General features: G+C 43.2%; 1 protein-coding gene across 1 annotated transcript in view; it reads right to left on the reverse strand.

Moving 5' to 3' along the window:
• The window catches only part of LOC149239246 (NAD-dependent malic enzyme, mitochondrial-like), a 463,766-nt gene that overhangs the window by 267,867 nt on the left and 174,439 nt on the right, over positions 1-21,460 (reverse strand). Inside the window, exon 5 of the mRNA XM_089373360.1 lies at positions 9,975-10,103. Within this exon, the coding sequence (XP_089229486.1) occupies positions 9,975-10,103 (129 nt within the window). The remainder of the gene's footprint in view (positions 1-9,974; positions 10,104-21,460) is intronic.

Raw genomic sequence — 21,460 nt, forward strand, 5'->3', positions numbered from 1 at the left:
AAGAAGATCATCCGAGACTCTATCGACAAGAGCTTGGTGGCCTACATCTCTGATCTAGACACCTCCAAGGAAATCTACGACAGACTGGTGAGTTTATTTAAAGTTAATGATGCAAATCAAGTTTTGTTTCTTAGAAATAAGCTGAGGTAAATCAAGAAGAGTAAGGATGAAAGTATGCAAGCATACTTCTTAAGAATCACCGAGATCAAGAACGATCTCCTATCTATTGGGGAAACTATTACTGACAGAGAAATGGCACTCACAACTCTTGGAGGATTACCATCCGAATGGTACGTGTTCAAGACTACTCTTCTGAACTATAATGTAATTCCTGGTTTCGAGGAATTAATGGCTAGATGCATTCAAGAAGAAACAAGGGAAGAAGTGCAAGAAATGCCCATGCCTAAAGGTCCTCCTGCTGCATTTTCTTCTCATGCAAAGAGAAGAAAGGACTCACACCGGGACGATGATCAAAATCCCTCTGATGGCAAATCAAAGGAATGACAAATTCAACAGCAAAGGTAAGAGGAGAGCTGGAGATCGAGGAAGAGGACAACCATTCAAGAAGGCTAGAAAGTCCAGGATGTATTAAATGCACCTGACCTCAAAAGGAACCTAGTGTCCATCTTGGCAATGGAAGACAGAGGCTACAAGGTAACCTTCAGCAATGGCAAGGTATGTATATGGAAAAATAATGTTAAAGATTCCTTTACTCTTGGGTTTAGTGTTGATTCATTATATCAGGTTGATGGAAGTCCGCTAGGTGTCATGTCTTGTGACACAACTCTTTAGTCCGAACTTTGGCATCGGAGGTTTTCCCACCTTCAATACAAAGCTCTAGTAAGACAAATGGTAACAGGGATGCCCGAATTCCAAGTAGAGAAAGAAGGTGTATGTCCGAGATGTGCCAAAGGAAATCTCAAAAGGGGACCATTCCCCTCGAGCCAAAGCAAGACCTTCGATATATTACAGTTGGTTCACTCAGGCATACCTGAGGTTGGCATTAAGAGGGAGACTACTACACCACATACTCCTGAGCAAAATGGTGTGGTGGGAAGGAAGAACCGCACGATGATGGAAGCTGTCCAGGCCATGCTACATGATCAAAGACTTCCGAAGTTTCTATGGGCTAAAACTACAATCACCGCCGTATATGTACAAAATCGATGCCCTCATCAAGCATTGGGTTCCTAAACTCCTGAAGAAATGTTCACCACCGGTCAAAGGGAAGTCGTGATTAGTCATGATGTCACCTTTGACGAAGATATGGCTCTCAGCAAGGTGATCAATCTTCCGACTTTGAGGAGCTCTCAAGAAGCCGACACCAGGGAACCGAAAGAAAAGGATGATGAATCAATGCCTGATGTAGAAGAACCCATGGATCCGATTGATCCTCCTCCATATGAGCCTTCCTCTTCTAGGAAGAGGCCTTCATGGCTTAAGGGGTTACTTGATGATGCTGAAGGACATGCTGCACCCTGAGGAACCTTCCATCAAAGTAAGAAACTTAACAGGTATCAGGGATACCTGACCATCATGAGCACGATCATACAAAATGAGCCTTCGTCATTCTCAGATGCCGTCAAGCATCAAGTATGGAAGGATGCTATGACCGAAGAATATGAGTCTATCATAAAGAATGATGTTTGGGAAGTAGTTCCCAGACCCCAGGACAAGACTGTTGTTACTTCCAAATGGCTTTACAAGATAAAGCATGCAGCAGATGGAAGCACGGAAAAGTATAAGGCTCGTTTTGTTGCTCGAGGTTTCTCCCAAAAGGAAGGTATATACTATGATGAGATATTTGCACTTGTTTCCAGATATACGACCATCCGCTCGATCATAGCCCTTGTGGCTTCACAAGAATGGAACCTACATCAGATGGATGTCAAGACCGCGTTCTTGCATGGTTCTATCAAGGAAGAGGTCTATGTGGAGCAACTTGAAGGAGTTGAGATTTATGATTGAAAATCTCATGTATGCAGGTTGAAGAAGGCTCTCTATGGGCTGAAGCAAGCACCCTGAGCATGGTATGAGAGGATCGATAGCTACTTGATGAAGCTGGGATTCACTAGGAGTGAAGCCGATCCTAACCTTTACTTTAAGGTTTAAGATGACAAGCCTCTCATACTGGTGTTGTATGTGGATGCCCTCTTTCTAACAGGTGCAGACCCTCTCATTCACAAATGTAAGAGGGAGCTGGCTTCTGAATTTGAAATGAAGGACCAAGGACTTGCAGTGTGGCAGAAGCCAAGGGAAATTTTCCTATCTCAAGGAAAATATGTGGTAAATATATTGGAAAGATTCGGTATGATGGACTGCAAGCCTGTGACTACCTCGAGGATCTTAACTTTTAGAAGTTATATGGTAGTGATGTCGGACCAGACTTGGGAAATGCCTCTGAGTTTCAAAAACTCATTCGCATCGATGTTCTTGGTGAACCTCCGTCCGAACATATGTTTTGCAGTTAGCATTGTGAGCTCATATTTGGTTGAGCCTCACTGGATTGATGCCAGGAATCTTCTGAGATGTCTTCAGGACATAATCTCTCATGGATTGAAATACACTGCCGGAGATGTGAGACTAATTGGATATACTGATGCTGATTGGGCAGGCAGTGTGGTGGACCGTAAGAGCACTTCCGAGTGTTGTTTCACCTTGAGATCTGCTTCGATATCCTGGATGAGCAGGAAGCAGAAGTCGGTGAATTTGAGCACCGCTGAAGCAGGATATACTGTTGCTAGCATGACCTCGTGTGAGGCAGTCTGGTTGCGAAAGCTCTTCAGTGAGCTGTTTGGATTTACATTGGATACCATTGTGATTCTCTATAACAACCAGAGGTGGGATTTGATTATTGAGGAATCCCGTATTCGTTGATTGCTCCAGCAGATAGACATCATCTGGGATATGGTAAGTTGCTGAGCAAGGAGGCTCCATCGCATTAAGATGATGTACAGGTTGATACACCTTGTTAAAGCCCCGAGGAAAGATCTAATTTGTGATTTTCCCAGACGACTTGGAGTCATCAAGAAACCCTTGTACAAGGGTCCTGCATGTTGCATACCTTGAGCTCTGGGAGCTCTGAGGGCTTGTGGTTCTTACTGGAGCAACATACGACCACAGGGTGACTCACCCTCCCCTGGTGGTGCGCATTGGAACAAGATGATTCACTCTCTTGTGGAACAAGATGATTCGCTCTCTTGTGGAACAAGATGATTCGCTCTCTTGTGGGACAAGATGATTCGCTCTCTTGTGGAACAGGATGATTCGCTCTCCTGTGTAGCAGGATGATTAGTTCTCCTATGAGGCCTGGATTGATGTGTTCTCCATGGCGGCCTGGATTGATGTGTTCTCCATGGCGATTGTAGCAGGATTGATGTGTTCTCCTGTGAGGACAGGATTGATTAGTTCTCCTGTCGAGGCATCCTACCCATGCAGTCTGGGACTCATTGGAAGTACCTCTCATCTGATCAATGAGCAGGGAAATGAAGTTAGGGACCATAGTAGTACCGATGGACGCATCGTTGTATCTACCGTACTCCCTACGCTAGGATGACCTCCATTGATCTGGGATCAATGATACTGGTCTGGGACCAGTGGTAGGAGTTGTACCATACTATGACGCTGACTTCGGGTCGGTTGAGACTGGTCTGGGATCAGTGATACATACTCTGAGACTGACTTTGAGTCAGTGGAGGATGATATTGGTCTGGGACCATTGGAGTTGTACTCACTATGACGCTGACTTTGGGTTGGTTGAGACTGGTCTAGGACCAGTGGTACATACTCTGAGACTGACTTTGAGTCAGTATGATACATCCTCGATCGTTTCTTCTTCTTCATAATTCAGACAAAAGCAGAGTAGAACAGAACAATGCAAGAGCAGAGAAGAATAGAACAAAACAGTATAGATCAGTGCAGGGCAGAACAAGACAAAGCAAAACAGGCAAAATAGAGTAGAGCAGGGCAGGGGTCAGGCTGTACAGGGCAATGCATTTGATGGATGAATAGTAACGACCGATAGACAGATTGCAGATGAAGTTCTCCATGGTTGAGAGGGAGTGTTAAAATTTGCAACCAGGGCAAAACTTCATGTGGGTCATCTTATTCATGGCTGATAATATTTTTATTAGATTCCTCTTGTCGAGAGGTGTAGGATTGATATAAAGATCATCCGATTCCGATAAGTATTCATGGAGATATGAATTTATTTTGATTATGGAATTATTATCAAGCCGACCTACAACTCATGTAGGCTCAGAAGCCCAACAGTCGCATCTATTCACCCACCAACGTTGTGTATAAATATAAGAGGACTTTTCCTCATTTGGAATCACTCATCTCATCACATCTCTCTCTCTCTACTGTGCAGATATGAGTCTCTTCTCTACTGCGCTGAAATGGGTCTCTCTCTCTCACACATGTGAAGCCGGAAGTTGTTGAATTTGAAGCTGCAACAGCAGAAGTAAAGATTGACTTGCGTGGCCTAGAAGATCTCCTCTTTGGAACTGCGCTATAGGTTCATCTGAACCTCCTTTGAAAGCCGCAACTTTTGGTGGTGGAATGAAGTCAATCCAACGAACGGTTTGCAAGATATCGACTGCCCTAGTTTGAAGCCGGAAACTGCTGAAACTGAAGCTGCAACTGCAGAAGTAAAGATTGACTTGCGTGGCCTAGAAGATCTCCTCATCTGAACTGCGCTGTAGGTTCATCTGAACCTCCTTTGAAAGCCGCAACTTTTGGTGGTGGAATGAAGTCAATCCGACGAACGGTTTGCAAGATATCGACTGCCCTAGTTTGAAGCCGGAAACTGCTGAAACTGACGCTGCAACTGCAGAAGTAAAGATTGACTTGCGTGGCCTAGAAGATCTCCTCATCTGAACTGTGTTGTAGGTTCATCTGAACCTCCTTTGAAAGCCGCAACTTTTGGTGGTGGAATGAAGTCAATCCGACAAACAGTTTGCAAGATATCGACCGCCCTAGTTTGAAGCCGGAAACTGCTGAAACTGAAGCTGCAACTGCAGAAGTAAAGATTGACTTGCGTGGCCTAGAAGATCTCCTCATCTGAACTGCGCTATAGGTTCATCTAAACCTCCTCTGGAAGCCGAAACTTTTGGTGGTGGAATGAAGTCAATCCGACTGTCAGTTTGTGAGATATGGTCTGCCCTAGTTTAATAATGAAGCCGCTAATGCTGATGCTACTGATCTAGGGTTTGCTACTGCTGATATGAATCAAATTTATTGTACTATTTCTCTCTGTTGAATTATTGAAGATAAAAGAAGATTTGATCAATGGGTTTCCCCACACATTGTGGGGTTTGGCCCTGGCTAGCCGCCACATCTTGTGTCTCTTGTCTTGGCTTGTTTTTTGTCGATCGTTTAATGTTCTATCTGCACTTTACTTTATGTACATGTGATTGCTAATCGGTGGAATATAATAAGAAAAAGAAGTAAACTGTTATAAGCATAGAACATACCATAACTTAACAAGCAGTGGCAGTGGCAAAACCATGGGCAACAGTACAGGATGCCATAGTGCAGAGGATGTTGCACAGGATGGCCTAGCATCAACACAGGTACCGATGCCGGATGATCAGAGTAGTACTCAGTGAGGAGTATTGCTAGAGCACAATCCTCGTTAAGAGGGAGTGTTGATTTGAGGTAGCATCAGATGTGCTCTAGTCACGAAATTTGGTGGAGAGGTTGGGGCATATGAGATCTCCAATACCCACAAAGGGTTTGGGCAGATTCTAAACAGATCAAGAGATATTAAAATAATTAGTATTTTTAATGGAGTCCTTAAGTCTAAACTTAGGGAAAATAAAATATTAATGTGTATTAATATGAATCTGTGTTAGAGTGGTCCAAAAGACATGGATCAAGCCAGATCTAATCTTAGCCGTTGATTAGGGACTTAATCTCAGCCGTTGAGATGTCAACAGGAAAAGTATAAGAGGAGGCTTGAGGGTCACTTGGAGAAGACACCAGAGTGATCAGTCATTCTATTCTCTAGAGCGGGGTTTGCTAAGAGAGATATAATCAGTGATCGGGAGAGCAGCTGAGGGGAATTGAGTACAGAGAGACAGAGAGGCAGAGATAGTGTCGAGATAGCAGCAGAGCTGCCAGAGAGAGACGCAAGAGCAGCTAAGTGTTGCGCAGAGAACCAGAGGGGCCAGCGTAGCTGACACAGAGGCTCAGAGAGCTGATGCAGGGCCTCCTGGGGCTGACGTAGGCCAAGATAGGCTGACGCAGTGCCAGCGCTGGGCTAGGAGAGGCTGACGCAGTCCAGATTGGGCATACGCTGGGGTTTCTGGGGCATATTGGTGCTAAGTAGCTACCGGAAGGATTATCTGAGGTTTCAGCTAGTAGATTTGTCAGAAACCGAGAGGTATTACTGCTAAGGAAATTCTCTTTTGGGTAGGCCAGTTTTGGCACCCAGATTGTACTCTGATATTGCTTAATAAGAAAACCCTTAGATAGTTGCACCGATTTTCCCACATTGGGTTTTTTCGAGGACATTAGTCCAAAAATAATGGTGTCATGTGGTGTGTTTGTTCTTGTTTCTTTTAGTTGTTGATCTGTAATATGTTGAGCATGCACTAGTGTTTATTTTCAATATTTACATTGTAAATAACTTGTTAAGGAAGATAACAAGTAGGTAGGAAAATCAGATAAAGTGCATGGAGGGTTTCTAACTAAGTAAACTTAGAAATTTCAACAGATTAGGGCTATTCAACCCAACAAAATGGCTATATAAAGTAGGAGGTAGCTCGACCTATTTGAAGTACTCACTCATCAAGTTCGATCTAAAAGAGGAAGAAGCAGAAAAGAAGAGCGAAGTCGCTGGAGAAGGAAGGAAGAAGATGGGAAGACCTAAATCGAGTTCTTGGGCAATCTATATCTCACATGTGTGAAGTTTATGGGCTGTCGCTGGGGTCATAATTTTGAATATACTGCAAGTCTGAAATTCTATTGCTAGGGGCCGAAAATCTGGATTGAAGCTGCAACTGGGAAGCTGACACTTGGAGACTTTGGCAGGGGTCATCTACAAGGAGGAAGGGTTGACTTGGTGACTAGAGGAGATCTTTGTCTAGGTCTAAAGGGTCTTGGATTGTCTTATCTTGATTTAAATCTACTAGTGGAAGAGTTGGATTGGGTTTTCCCCTTGGAGGGGTTTTGCCCTAGCTAAGTGCCTACATCTTGTGTCTCATGTTCTTGTGGTCTTCATATACATTTAATTTGGTAATTTCTTGATGAAAAATAAATTAATAAAGAAGTAAAAGAAGCCAACATAACTCAAAATTAATTATCAAGAAAGAGGAATCAAACCCAATTTCTATAAGCATTGATTTTTCAACAATTCCAACCTCCCAAAAATGCCCCCAAATAGTGTGAGTTCCTCCTCCAGCTAGGCTTTCACACCCTTGTGAATCTACTACCCCATAAACCTCCAAAATGATGAGAAATTGCTCCAAGAATTCTCCTTATGACTCCTGGCAAATCTCAGTCTCAAACACCCGACAAGTCCCCCACATCAAGCTCACTCCTCAAATGACTACATAGGCCAGCTAGACCACCTCTCTGAATGCCCAGAAAGAGAGAAATTTTCCCTGAGGGATGGCCACCAAATCAGCCCTCCAAACCACTGCAAAAACGCTGCAAAATACCAAGGGTGTGTGCTTCTAAAAGCCCGGAACCAGCTCTGCCCGAAAGCTATCTCTCCACAAGAATGTGTGTTCCCTTTCTGCGCCCAATCTGCTCCAAGGATAGCTCAAATTTCCCTGTAGTATCTCCCGGAACAACTCCCAAGTGTAGCAATGGCTCCCCTAGGGTGACGCTTGAAGTCCACCAAAGGAAGTGAGATCTCCCCTCAAAAATATCGTGTGTTGAACAACACTTCATAGACTTGGCTCAGTAGCTTAAGTGTACAAGAGAGTTTGTTTGTCAATTGATCAAAAAGCCCCAAAATGATGCATACTCCTCCTATTTATCATTGAGCTCCTTTCTCTCCATGTGGGTCCCATGCATCGACCCCCTCTTGTCTTTGTCCCTCCAAAAGTGCATGTTACTCCAAGGGGTGTATATTCCTCTTGGGGTGGCCCCCACCATCCACTAAAATTTCAATTTGTCTCCCTTCTCCTATTTTAGAGCCTTCCTTAGCCAAAAATTCAAAGTGGGGTCCTCCTAACCCACTTTTCCTAAGTCCTCCTTAGCAAAACTCAAAATTGTACAAAATTGTGACTACTTAGCAAAACTACTAAGTAGGAACATCACATGTTAGGTGTCTAGGCTTATAAAAACATGTTATGTAAACATTTAACGTTAATGTAATGCTAGTCATTAAAGTTATCATAATTATTAGTAGTTATTAAGTCATCAATAAATAGGAAAACTACATCAAGTGATTGTGTACGAGTCTCTATCTCCTTTATGTTACCCAATGCATTATTAATATAATTATCAAACAAGTATTGTTTTTCTTACCTTCAGTCTTCTCTCTCTTCTCAAAAATTTAACAACGAATAGCCAATTAGCTTGAAGCTTGTCTATTTTTATATTGTATAAATTGACTTGTACTATAAGGCTTTATTGTTAATAAAAGAAACATATGTATGTATGTTTTTGTATGTGGCATCTTTGATTTGATTATAAGGTGGTGTAATATTGTGATTGTAAATTGATGCCTTTGTGATTTAATATCCATATCAAAAGCCATTAGAAAGCCTGCAAGATTTTATAATTTAAGGTTTCAAAGCCATAATGCCCAATGCTTAGGAGTTAAAGATATACCATTGCAGATGAAAGCATGTGAGGGAGGCTAGCCCCATAAAAGTAGTTTATTTTGTGAGATCTATCTTCTCACTACACACAACGTGAGAGAAACAGTGTAAGGCTCTTTAACATATAGGTTTCAGTTTGTGACATATTTGCCTAATTGAGCAAGAGGCTCATTCTACAATCCAGATCCAATATGAGGGTGATGTGTAATTCCGTTTGTGCTCACTTAGAGTTGACACGTGTCCCTTATAAAAAACTTTAAATGAAAAAACATTGTCGGCTATAATAAAAACATAAATGATTATACATATTTGGTTAGTTTTAATTAAAAGCATTATAAAATATTAATCACCGCATTCTCATTGTGCTCACACGGTCCATTGATATTCCACTTTCACTCTTCGAATAATAAATAAAATATTTCAATGTCTATGTTAAATAATATAATTTTATGTAACTTTACAGAGATAAAGTAATCAAAATTAAAACTAAAAAAATATTTCTCTTATAAATATTTCAATATAGAACTTAAATAAATTGGTTGAATATCCATAACTCTATATATATGTATATAAACAGAAAGTGTATATATATGTGTGTGTTAATGTTTACCTTAGTAAAATATTTCAATGCTCAAAAGGAAAAAGTAATTAAAGGTAAAATAATTTAGTTACTTCTTAATAAGAGGAAAATGTGTAACTCATTCAATTTTTAATATAAAATATTAATAATAATAAATTATTCAAAAATACAATTTAAACAATGAAAAATTATACATGGTCTATATAGAGAGAGACATAAAACCACTATAGATCTATCTTAATCACGGATTTATCAAGCACTAAAAGGGATTAAATCTCTTAACGAGTAAATCTTTTTGCAAATTTTGCATTCTAAAAAGAGGTTTGCAAATAATGATATTTGATCCCTCTCGGCTCTTAGTAGATCCGTGGTTAAGATGGATCTATGCTGGTGATATGCACAAATAATATGACAACACAAGTTCTGTCCAAAAGACTCTTGACATTTGACCCAAGTATACAGCATATGTTGTAAGAAGTAACATTGACAAGCTGGCCAATGAAAATCCAATACTAGAACTAGTTTGTGTTAAAAGTCGCAAAACAAAAAAGGCCTTTAGATGACAGAGCATTCAAATTCAATCAGATTGGGAAAAGTTTTCACAAAATGCATACCCTTCGAGGATTTATGCCTGCAGCAGAAATGTACAAGTCTAACTTTCCAATGGCAATACCAATACCCTCTACTCCAAGATCTCCAAGACCCAGTATTCTACTTCCATCCGTAACCACAATCATGTCAACCTATCAATTTAGGAAACATTATAAGACAAATCCCTAAATTAATCTCAGTATCATATTTCAGATATCATTTACATGATAAAAGACAAGCGCAATAAATCACTAAAGAGTGGGAAATGAATATACATGTAACAAATTCCAAACAAACAACACTCATCTTTTGAAAATAATAAATAATGCAGGCAAGCAGCAGGAAATTCTAAGAAATTGAACTTTGTTTGCTCGATACGAGAACACAAACAGAAGAAATGAAACAACACCACTTGAAAAATTCATTCACTTTCCAACAATTGAACCCTTTCGACACCACCAAACCATGAAGGTATAAGCGTTTAACATTTTACCTGAAAAAAGAGGTGAGGTGGGTGTGAGGGGGATCATCTTAGGGCCCGATGGAAATCAAGAACATAATTATGCTTGAAGGCTTGGAAATGCCACAAATAATGAGGTAGATGATTGGTAACATATCAAGGACTTGTGTTGCTCAGGACTAGGGGAATAAAACATGCTATAGTGATAGGAGATTATTCTCTAGTTATTCAACACCTACATTGCCAAATGACTCTGGGAGATGCCCACTTAGCTGGACTCCTACACAGAACTCAAGCTCCGGCAGAAGATTTCAATACAATTGAGTTCTTTCAAACATTTTGAATCCACAACACAGTTGTTGATGCAAAAGGCAATATGGGGAATATTGAATGTAAATGGGGAGCATTTGTGATATCCCACCTACCATGATATAATGTCAAATTATCCATGAATATGTCATGACACAACAAATGCCAGTTCAAGCATGTAGACATGAAATGGGAGTTAAAAACCCCATCAAGTCTCTTACTTTGTCACTCATTCTTGCCACCAACGATGCTTATTAATAACGCTGATTTGGGACCGGTTATTGCATGTAGTTTAAACTATTTGTTCTTGGAGGTTGGGCTCATTGTTCTAACAGTTTACTGACTGCCAAAATTCATTACTCTAGCTGGTTATAGTAGTTTCACTGAACATTTCTTGGGAGAATTGATTGGTAAAAGAAATTGGGGATTGGGTGTGTATCAGCCCACAGCTTTCCAACTGCAGAGGGAGCTATTATTACAAAATCTAGCACATTAGTACAAAGCCTTCAGAAGGTGCCAAGACTTAGTGGAACATCAGAAGCATTACCACTACCACCTTAGCATCAGCTTCCGTCATTTTAATGAAGAATAAATCAAACACAAGGGAGACTTCCCTGGTAGGACTTAGGACTCCTAAGACAAGGCACAATCAAGTCTAAGGCCTCCTAAGTAGCTACCAAGAATACCGCCAATGGGATATCTCAAGCAAGGATTTAGGTGGCTAATGAAGGTGAATTCCAGATTTGGTTTACAGTATTTTAAGGTTAATCTACAGGATTTATCAAGTAACGATTTCCTGCAAAACAATCCCCAAACCACTCAAATCTGGAAATTAACAATGGTTGTTATTAAACTTGCATAAAAGATAGAAATTTACAGCAGTAAACAGGTTACAATGGCAATACAATTCAGACCCCAAAATGACCTATAAACTAGCAGAAAATGGGGCTAAAATAATGAATAAATCTAGGGTTCGGTTCACTTTCAAAATCCGAAATTACAAGAAAACTAAAACAAGACATCTAGCCCTATTTATGCGAACAATATAAATCAGTAAGGCATATATTATGCAATAAAGACTTTATCTTAAACTTGTAAGAAAATCCTAGGATTTTAGGTCAAGAATATGCAACGAATGCCAGAATTTTAGGCAATAATATTCATGAAAAACGTTAGACATCTAGGGTTTTCATGGCTGAAAGTTCAAGTTAAGCTCAACAAAACCCTAAGTTTACCCTAAAACGTAAAATACAAATTCAATTTAGGTTTATTATTGACTAAAATTTTGGGAAATGTGGTGTCATGTCACTTCTCAAACACATTTGTAACAGGGTGCTGCTACACAATTTTGCACAATTTTGGCTAAGGAAGAGAACCCATCATTTTCGACTTAGGGACTTAGGAGGCAATTCGACTTAATTTGGTTGCTAGTGGAATGTGGGGGCCACCCACATGGGAATTCGAATTGGCCCATTCGAATAGCTTGGAGGGAAAGTGAATAGGTGGATGGAGGGGCCCACATGAGCAAGGGAGGCCCAAGGAGTTATAAGGAGGGAGCAGCGCTCATTTTTGGATTCATTCTTACACCTTGCAATCAAAATTACTTGATTGTTCGCTCCGCTGTTTAGCTAAGTCAACCAGCTGTTTAGCCACGAATCTCTCAAGCGAGAGATTCAACCTCTACTTAGGGGGACCATCCATGCCTGCCCTAGAGAGGCAGTTCCATAAGTATTTCAAGAGTTCCGGGAGTGTATTACAGCACTACCATTCACCCACAACAAGGAATGCGTATTTCTGGCTAGCTGGAGAATACGCAGGGGGAGTTTGGTGCTATCATTGATCAAGCATTTGCTAGGAGAGTTAGAGGATTGGGAGAGCAGCAAAGGGCCAACCTTTCTTGTGAGTTTTGGAGCCAACATCCCAGCAGTTCGAATTACTGGGCTTGGGGACAACGCAGAGGGTCAGTCCAGCGATTTCGTGGAGCTAAGGAGCAGGTGCCATAGGCCGGAAGCCCATCCAAGAAGTCAGGGAATTGATAGCAAAGGTCAACTCAACACTTTGAGTCCATTTCCGGGAGGATTTACAGGCAGATTCCAGCAGGGCGAGTTTTGTAGTTGCAGCTGAATTTGGGCTCCAAGGGGGTCGAATTTTAGAAGTCTAATCTAGCTAAATTACTTCATGGGTTTTTTTGGGTTTTCTGAGAGGACTCCATGGGTAAAGTTTCAAAATTTTCCGGATGCTATTCGGGCCTGAAATCCTAATTCTTATAATAGGGCGAATTGCTAGTTAGCTGGGGAATTCGCACCATTTTGTGGGTTCGACTTTGGTTCGGGATGGGCCAAATACTTTCTAGGTTTTTGTGGGTTTTGGTCAAGGAGCTCGAGGTTAAATTTGCAACATTTTCTGAGCATCGGAGGTGGAGTTTCTTGTAGTCCCTTGCCAGCCAGCAGTGTAGTTTTCTGGGCAACGCAGAGGATTAGAGGAGTAGCGATTTCCAGCATTTGAGATCATTGTATTATCACCTAGGTTCTGTCACGCTTGCCATTGAGGCAAGCACAGGTTCATTCCTCCATACTATTGTACTTGCTCCATTGATTGATAAAATGGCTCAACGGGTTATTACTTCTGGAGTTTTATGAGTATTTGTTGATTGTTTAAAATTTATGTGCTGTAAATCGTTTTTGCTTTGCATATCCCTATTTATTTAAGTTTGGAACATTATTAATACCCATGGAGATGCATGGTGTTGTGTTGTAGTGTGTTGGACTGCATTGCTGTTAAAATTGGCAACTAGGGCCAAACTCCATGTGGGTCACCTCATTTATGGCAGCTGATATTTTTCTTGGATTCCTCTCATTGAGAGGTGTAGGATTGATCTAACGATCATCCGATTCCAACATGTATTCATGGAGATATAAATTTATGTGTATTTCTTGAGAATTTGTCAAGGTCGGCCAGCAAGCATAATAGTGTTTTACACCCCCAGCTTATCCTCAACGTGGCATATAAGAAGAGGAGACCTTGAGGCATTAACACATTCATCTCACCATCTCATTCCTCTCTCTCCTAGTCTCTTGGGTATGCGTAGGAGGAGGAAGGCACTCACACGTGGGAGCAGGAAGGACGTCGGTCTGTTTTAGAGCAGCTTTGACCTAGGGCTGACCATGGAGCAGCAGGACTATTTTATGCCTGCGTTGACCAGCGTGGAGGCTTTCTTGACTGCGTTTTGGGTTGGGCAGCCTCTCCTAGGCTAGTCGCATTGCTGGACAGCCTAGCATTGACTGGTTAGGGCTGACTGCAATATTGTTGTAGCGTTGACTGTTGTTTGACCTCCTTGCATTGACTGTTTTGAGCTGCTTTCTATTGCTGTTGGAGGTCGAGTTCTCCTAGGTTGACTTGAGGTCATTTGGGAGCTGTTTGACCAACCTTGACCTTGCTGATCAAGATTGTATTGCTGTTGTTGTAAAATCACATATTTGTGATATTATACTAGCTCTCTCTGTGTGCTGAATTATTGAACAATATAGAAGAATTGATCAAAGGGTTTCCCCACATTGGGGTTTGTCTTTGGTTGGTGCCACATCTTGTGTCTCTTGTCTTGGCTTGTCTCCTGTTGTTTACATTTATGTTCTATCTGCATTTTACTATCATGTTGATGTGATTCAATATTGGAAATTGATATTGGGCTAATAAGAAGATTTGAAGTAAATTGCTCTTAAGCATAGAACATACCATAATTTAACAGTTGTGGAGTGGGAGTGCCTCACATCGCAGTGAGTACATGTGGGTAGTGACAAGTACAGTGACACAGGTAGGAAACAGGATGGTACAGGATGGCATAGCTGCAACTGAGGGTATCTAGCAGTGTACAAGGGTAGGCCGCGATGTACAGTGGCATGTCCAGGAGTACTGGGATGATCGGTGGTATGCAAAAGCGTATGGTGTTGCACAACAAGGTCTTGGAATGTTGCCTCCAGGGACACCCATGGACGGAGATACCGGGCATACCTTTGGGTGTAGTTCACCCAGGATCAATGGGGACACAGATGAGCGATACTTGATGGTATCCGTGGGGACTCACACTCTTGACCCTCTTCTACATCACCTACAGGAACGGGCGATCTGGTTGTTGTCCTTTGACACTCAGGGCACGAGCAGCAGGGGACGAGGAGATCACCCAAGATATTTGGATGACACTTGAGGGGAGACTTCTCAACAGGGGCATCGAGTTGTGTTGATTTGGGGTAGCATCGGATGTGCTCTAGCCACGAAATTTGGTGGAGAGGTTGGGGCACATGAGATCTCCAATACCCCGAAAGGGTTTGGCCAGATTCTAAACAGTTCAGGAGATATTAAAATAATTAATATTTTTAATGGAGTCCTTAAGTATAAACTTAGGGAAATTAAAATATTAATGTGGATTAATATAAAATGGTGTTAGAATGGTCCAAAAGACATGGATCAAGCCAGATCTAATCTTAGCCGTTGATTAGGGACTTAATCTCGACCATTGATATGTCAACGAGAAAAGTATAAGAGGAGGCTTGAGGGACACTTGGAGAAGACACCAGAGTGATCAGTCATTCTATTCTCTAGAGCGGGGTTTTCTAAGAGAGATAGAATCAGCGATCGGAGTTGCAGCTGAGGGGCATTGAGTATAGAGAGACAGAGAGGCAGAGATAGTGGCGGGAGATCCGCCCAGGAGCCATAGAGAGTGACACAGTAGCAGCCAAGGCTCACGTAGGGCCACGCAGAGGCAGCCAGGAGTTGCGCAGTGCTTCAGAGAGGCCAACATTGCTGACACAGAGGCCCAGAAGGATGATGCAGGGCCTCTTGAGGCTGACGCAGGCCCATTCAAGGTGACGCAGGGCCAGCATTGGGCAGAGAGAGGCTGACGTAGACTAGAAAGGTAGATGTTGGGGTTTCTGGGGTAGATTGGCGCTGAGGAGCTACCGGAAGGTTTATCCGGGGTTTCAGCCAGGACATTTGTCTCACACTAAGAGGTACAACTGCCAAGGAAATTCTCTGTTGGGTAAGCCGGATTTGGCACCCAGATTGTACTCTGAAATTGCTTAATAAGAAAACCCTCAGATAGCTGCACCGGTTTTCCTGCATTGGGTTTTTCCAGGGACATTGGTCCAAAAATAACGGTGTCATTTTGTGTGCTTGTTTCTGTTTCCTTCAATTGATGATCTGTAATATGTTGAGCATGCAGTAGTGTTTATTTTCAGTATTTACATTGTAAATAACTTGTTAAGTAACGGAACAAGTAGGTAGGAATAAATCAGTAAAGTGCATGGAGGGTTTCTAACTGGTAGACTTAGAAACTTCAACATGGTATCAGAGCGTGGTTGCAGATCACAGGAGAACTGAGGACATCAGTCGAGCGGAGCAATAGTAGTAGAAAACAGTTGTCCCGAGTGACAGAAGTTGTTTCTAGCAGAGCAGCAACAAGGAAAGGGTGACGCAATCCCTGCGTCATCAAGGGTGAGGCAGGAAGAGGCAGTGTAGAGGCTAAGGGAGGCAAAGGGAGTCTCACGCAGAGCCACGGAGAAGCTAGGAGGGCTGACGTAGTAGGCTAAGGAGGCCAAGTTGCTGGTGTCGCAATTGCGCAGGGCATAGGAGCTCTCACCTTCAGGTTGTTGGGGTTTAGGAGGCTATGGGAAAGTTACAAAGTGGAGTTGGTGAGGTACTGTAGTCAGAACAGTACCTGACAAAGCAAGGCCAAGAGGAGGGAGTTGCTACCAAGGGTTTCTAGCCGAGAAATCCGGATCAGTGGTGCGGTTGCACAGACGATCAGAGTAGGGGGCATCTCGACATCAGCAGAAGGATTTCCAGGAGGGAAATCGAGACTCAGAGGGAGTCACATCAAGAACTTCCAGGAGGAAAGTAGAAGAGCATCATGGCACTACACAGAGTAAGAGACCAGGACAGGCTGGACGGAGTGTCAAACTTCGCAGTCTGGAAGGCCAGAATCTTATCCATACTTGACAGAAATCGTGTCAAGCACTTTGCCTTGAAGACAATAGTTATCCCAGTCGACCAAGCTGAGAATGACAAGTACGAGGAGGCAATGGCGAGGGCCAAGAGCATCATCCTTGACGGGGTCAAGGATCATGTAGTACCACACATTGCCGAGAAGGAAACGACAAATGAGATGTGGGAGGCACTAAAGAAATTGTACCAACATACTTCTGTGCAGAGAAGAATGTTACTACAAAATCAGTTGAGGTCATATCAGATGAAGAAGGGAGAATCGATTGAGACCTTCCTCGAAGGACTGAATGAGATCCCAGATCAGTTGACTGCTATAGAAGCCACACTAGATCAAGAAATGATGGTGAGGATGGCCTTGAATGTTGTCTCAGAAGACTGGGAGGTATTTGTCCAGAGTATACTGGGCAGAGGGACACTTCCACCTTGGGATGAGATGTGGGCAGCTCTTCGCCAAGAAGAGGTCAGACGGCAGTCAAAGGTGGGAAGCAGCGGCAAAGGGATCAGAGTCAAGGAGGAGGAGGAGGATGTTGCCCTAGCATCTGAGGGAAAGCAAGAAAAGCAGAAGAAGAATGATCTCTCCAAGATCAAGTGCTTCCACCGTGGGGAGCTGGGTCATTATGCGACCCAGTGTCCAAGGAAAAAGAGTAAGGGAGAGTCTTCTGAGACTAAGGCAACGCCAGCAAGGGCAGAGAAGGAAGTGGAGACAAATGATGATTGTGCCATGAGTGCACACGCACCACTTGAGCGGAAGTGGGGAGACATCGAGCTGTAGTTAGGCAGACTACAGGCGATGAGGGGCAGGATCCTCGAGGTACCTAGCCTCTTGGATTAGACCTTGCTACAGGAGCCCCGCAGAGGAGTAGCAGGACTGGCTGAGTCAGGTAGAGATGGATGCAGATGATGCCGCAGAGAGAGCTACAGTGCAGGAGTCCTGAGACAGCGCGAAGCTAGCAGGCTGCAGCAGTGTGAGAGGCACGGGAGTGTTGCACCAATGCAGGATGGCAGAGAGAGGGGTGCAGCGATGCGAGATGCAGGGAGTTGTTGCAACAACATAGAGGTCATAGAGGGAGCACTTGTCAGCGACAGAGGGAGCTTCAACATCAGGAGGGTCTCTAGCCCAATAGAGAAGTTAGAGTTGGGAGAATAGTTACTTACTTCTCAGTAACTGAGTTGTAGTGCAGCAGTGGGCAGCACAATGCAGCATGATGAGAGGAGTTGCAGTGTTGGGAGAAAGGACCAACAACAGCACGGATGCAGAGGGAGTTGTCGTACAGATGCAGCAGTGGCAGTGGCAGAGCCATGGGTAGCAGTACAGGATACAGCAGTGTAGAGGAGGATGGGCAGCAAGCCTAGCATCAGCACAGGGACCGATGCCGGATGATCAGGGTGATACTCAGTGAGGAGTATTACTAGAGCATACTCCTCGCTAAGATGGAGTGTTGACTTGGGGTAGCATCGGATGTGCTCTAGCCACGAAATTTGGTGGAGACGTTGGGGCACATGAGATCTCCAATACTCAGAAAGGGTTGGGGCAGATTCTAAACAGTTCAGGAGATATTAAAATAATTAATATTTTTAATGGAGTCATTAAGTCTAAACTTGGGGAAATTAAAATATTAATGTGGATTAATATAAAACTGTGTTAGAATGCTCCAAAATAAATAGATTAAGCCAGATATAATATTAGCCGTTGATTAGGGACTTAATCTCGGCTATTGATATGTCAACGAGAAAATTATAAGAGGAGGCTTGAAGGTCACTTGGAGAACACACCAGATAATCAGTCATTCTATTCTCTAGAGCAGGGTTTGCTAAGAGAGATAGAATCAGTGATCGAAGTTGCAGCTGAGGGGCATTGAGTACAAAAAGAGAGAGAGCCAGAGATAGCCCCGGGAGATCAGCGCAGGAGCCAGAGAGAGTGACGCAGTAGCAGCAAGGGCTCACGTAGTGCCACACAGAGGCAGCCAGGAGCTGCGTAGTGCTTCAAAGAGGCCAGCGTTGCGGATGCAAAGGGCCAGAAGGCTAACGTAGGGTCTCCTGAGGCTGACGCAGGCCCATTTAGGGTGACGCAGGGCCAGCGCTGGGTAGAGAGACTGACGCAGTCCAGAAAGGCAGACGCTGGGGTTTCTGGGGTAGATTGGAGCTGAGGAGCTGCCGGAAGGTTTATCCGGGGTTTAAGTCGAGACATTTGTCTCAGACTGAGAGGTACTACTACCAAGGAAATTCTCTGTTGGGTAAGTCGGATATGGCACCCAAATTGTACTTTGAAATTGCTTAATAAGAAAACCATTAGATAGCTGCACCGGTTTTCCCGCATTGGGTTTTTCCGGGGACATTGGTCCAAAAATAACGGTGTCATTTTGTGTGCTTGTTTCTGTTTCCTTCAGTTGATGATCTGTAATATGTTGAGTATGCACTAGTGTTTCTTTCAATATTTACATTGTAAATAACTTGTTAAGTAATGAAACAAGTAGGTAGGAATAAATCAGTACACTGCATGGAGAGTTTCTAACTGGTAGACTTAGAAACTTCAACAAGTTGGTGCGCAAGTTGACAGCCACAAGTCGAGGGATGAGGTGATCACCGACAGGGATGGCATATCATTCATCATTGATCCTATGCCTGGGGAGCTGGTCACAGGGGAGCCATGTTTCACTTTTTCCACAGGGCATGTTTGGACCATGCATGAGAAGAGGATACCGTGTACGGTTGAGATAGTTGTCCAGTATGTATCCGAGTTCCCGACATTGTATCGACACATTCTCCAGGGGGCGGGTAGCCGAACCAGTGGCGATGGTTGGCAGGAGCAGGATGGATCTGCATACACTGAGTCGATTGCGCGTATCAGATACCCATCTATTGGTTGCATTCAGGGGGTAGCTATTTGGCACACGTGGTTTCCAGTGGTCATCAATACTACACAGTGGCAAGCACCAGACAGTTTAGCATGCCTCAGATTAGTTCATGATGTATGGAGCCTATATATGGGTGGCATGCAGGGACTAGAGATGAGGGCCAAAGGGATTCCATTGGTTGTCAGGGCTATGCTGCAGCAAGTCTGCCTATGGGATGCAGGGATTCAGTTGATCAATAGATAACTCGTGATGAGCGGAGTCGTGGCAGAGAGTGATATAGTTCACTCTTGGGATGACACATGGGGGTTCACATAAGGTTTCACCATATGGGGAGGTAGACATTCTCTATTGCTACACAGGTTTGGAGTTAGATTTCGATGCGTAGGCCTTGGTGCCATGGAGATGCCCAGGCAGGATATCTCTCGTCTCTTTCAGTATTCCACCATCGAGTTCCAGGAAAGGAGGATATTGTCTGCGCACAATGGGGAGTATGACATAGTCAGAGTAGTGCAGCGTCAGCATGGTGACACCACTCTGGGACTAGCAAGGAACTAGGGTGTCACAGCTCTTCACAGCTCAATAACCTTTAGGGATGCGTCGGCTACCGCAGGGGGAGATCATACAGATCTTCCATTTGGCTTTAGCGAGTCACTGATGGAGCAAGGGACTTCTGGTACTTGCACCGGGCAGGATAGTGAGTGGAGTGAGGGGAGCTTCATGTTGGACAGGATGGCCTGGGATCCTGGTATTGAAGGATTCTTTCATATCAGGACAGTGCTAAGGTCAGGGACGATTCAGTGGCACATCTGGGACCCTGGCACATGTTGCAGTGACAGTGGGGAGAAACAGTTAGAGAGGATGCTCGTTTAGGCATTGCTTAAGGACAAGCGATTTTTGGAGCATTGGAAGAACTTTCCAGATGAGGATGCCACCTGGGAGGGTGAGCACATATCGGAGCACTCATCTTTGAGGTTGCTTGAGGGCAAGCAACATTTGGGAGGGGAGGACTATCATGTCCCTTCTCAAGCACATTTGTAACAGGGTGCTACTACACAAATTTGCACAATTTTGGCTAAGGAAGAGAACCCATCATTTTTAACATAGGGACTTAGGAGGTAATTCGACTTAATTGTTAGGATATTTCGACACATAGGAAATAGTTAAGTATAACTTGGTCTAGTGTAGAGTTATGTAAAGTGTGTTTCTTTACTATGTACATTTGTAACTTACAATCCGACAATCACGATATGTTCTAGACATGAAGTGATCTGACGGTTCATTCTCTCCTTGGTATTACCGACACTTGATCCGTGACTTAACACCCAATTAGTCCATGGTCTCCATTTAAAGAGCATGGAGGGTCATTTGTAGGGTGACCATTCATGAGAGAAGCTTATGTAAATTTTCTTTCTTTTATTAATAAATTGCCTGAAGTGGTCGTGTTGGCCCAGGCCATGCACTATTTGCCTCTTTGATGATTTTAACCACGTCAAGAACACTGGTGTATTGATCTGTGATTTGTTTGTGAGTGGTGTCCTTTGGTGTTCTGTCTGAGGAACTTACCCTGTAAATTCCTATATGGTACCAGAGCTATTTGAGGGCCGCATCTGTTGGTGATCCAAATCCGAAGCCGGTACAACTACATCTGATTGTCGTTTCCTAGATCTACTGTTTCTGACTGGTTTCGAGCCGAGAGGACTGCTCTATTGTGTTAGGAGCATCTATTCTAGTTAGGAACTCCTTTCGTTTCACGCCAAAAGGTTCCCGGTAGCCCTAGGTACGCCATTTTTAAGATCTGGAGGTATACAATTTTTTTGCAGTTCTAGTTATTCATTTTTCTATTTATTTCGGTTTATTTAGTGGATCTATACCTTTCATTTCTGCGTCT

The sequence above is a fragment of the Pinus tabuliformis genome, chromosome 8, assembly GCF_031772625.1.
Source record: "Pinus tabuliformis cultivar Carrire ecotype Pingquan chromosome 8, CPIR1, whole genome shotgun sequence".
Lineage (NCBI taxonomy): Eukaryota > Viridiplantae > Streptophyta > Pinopsida > Pinales > Pinaceae > Pinus > Pinus tabuliformis.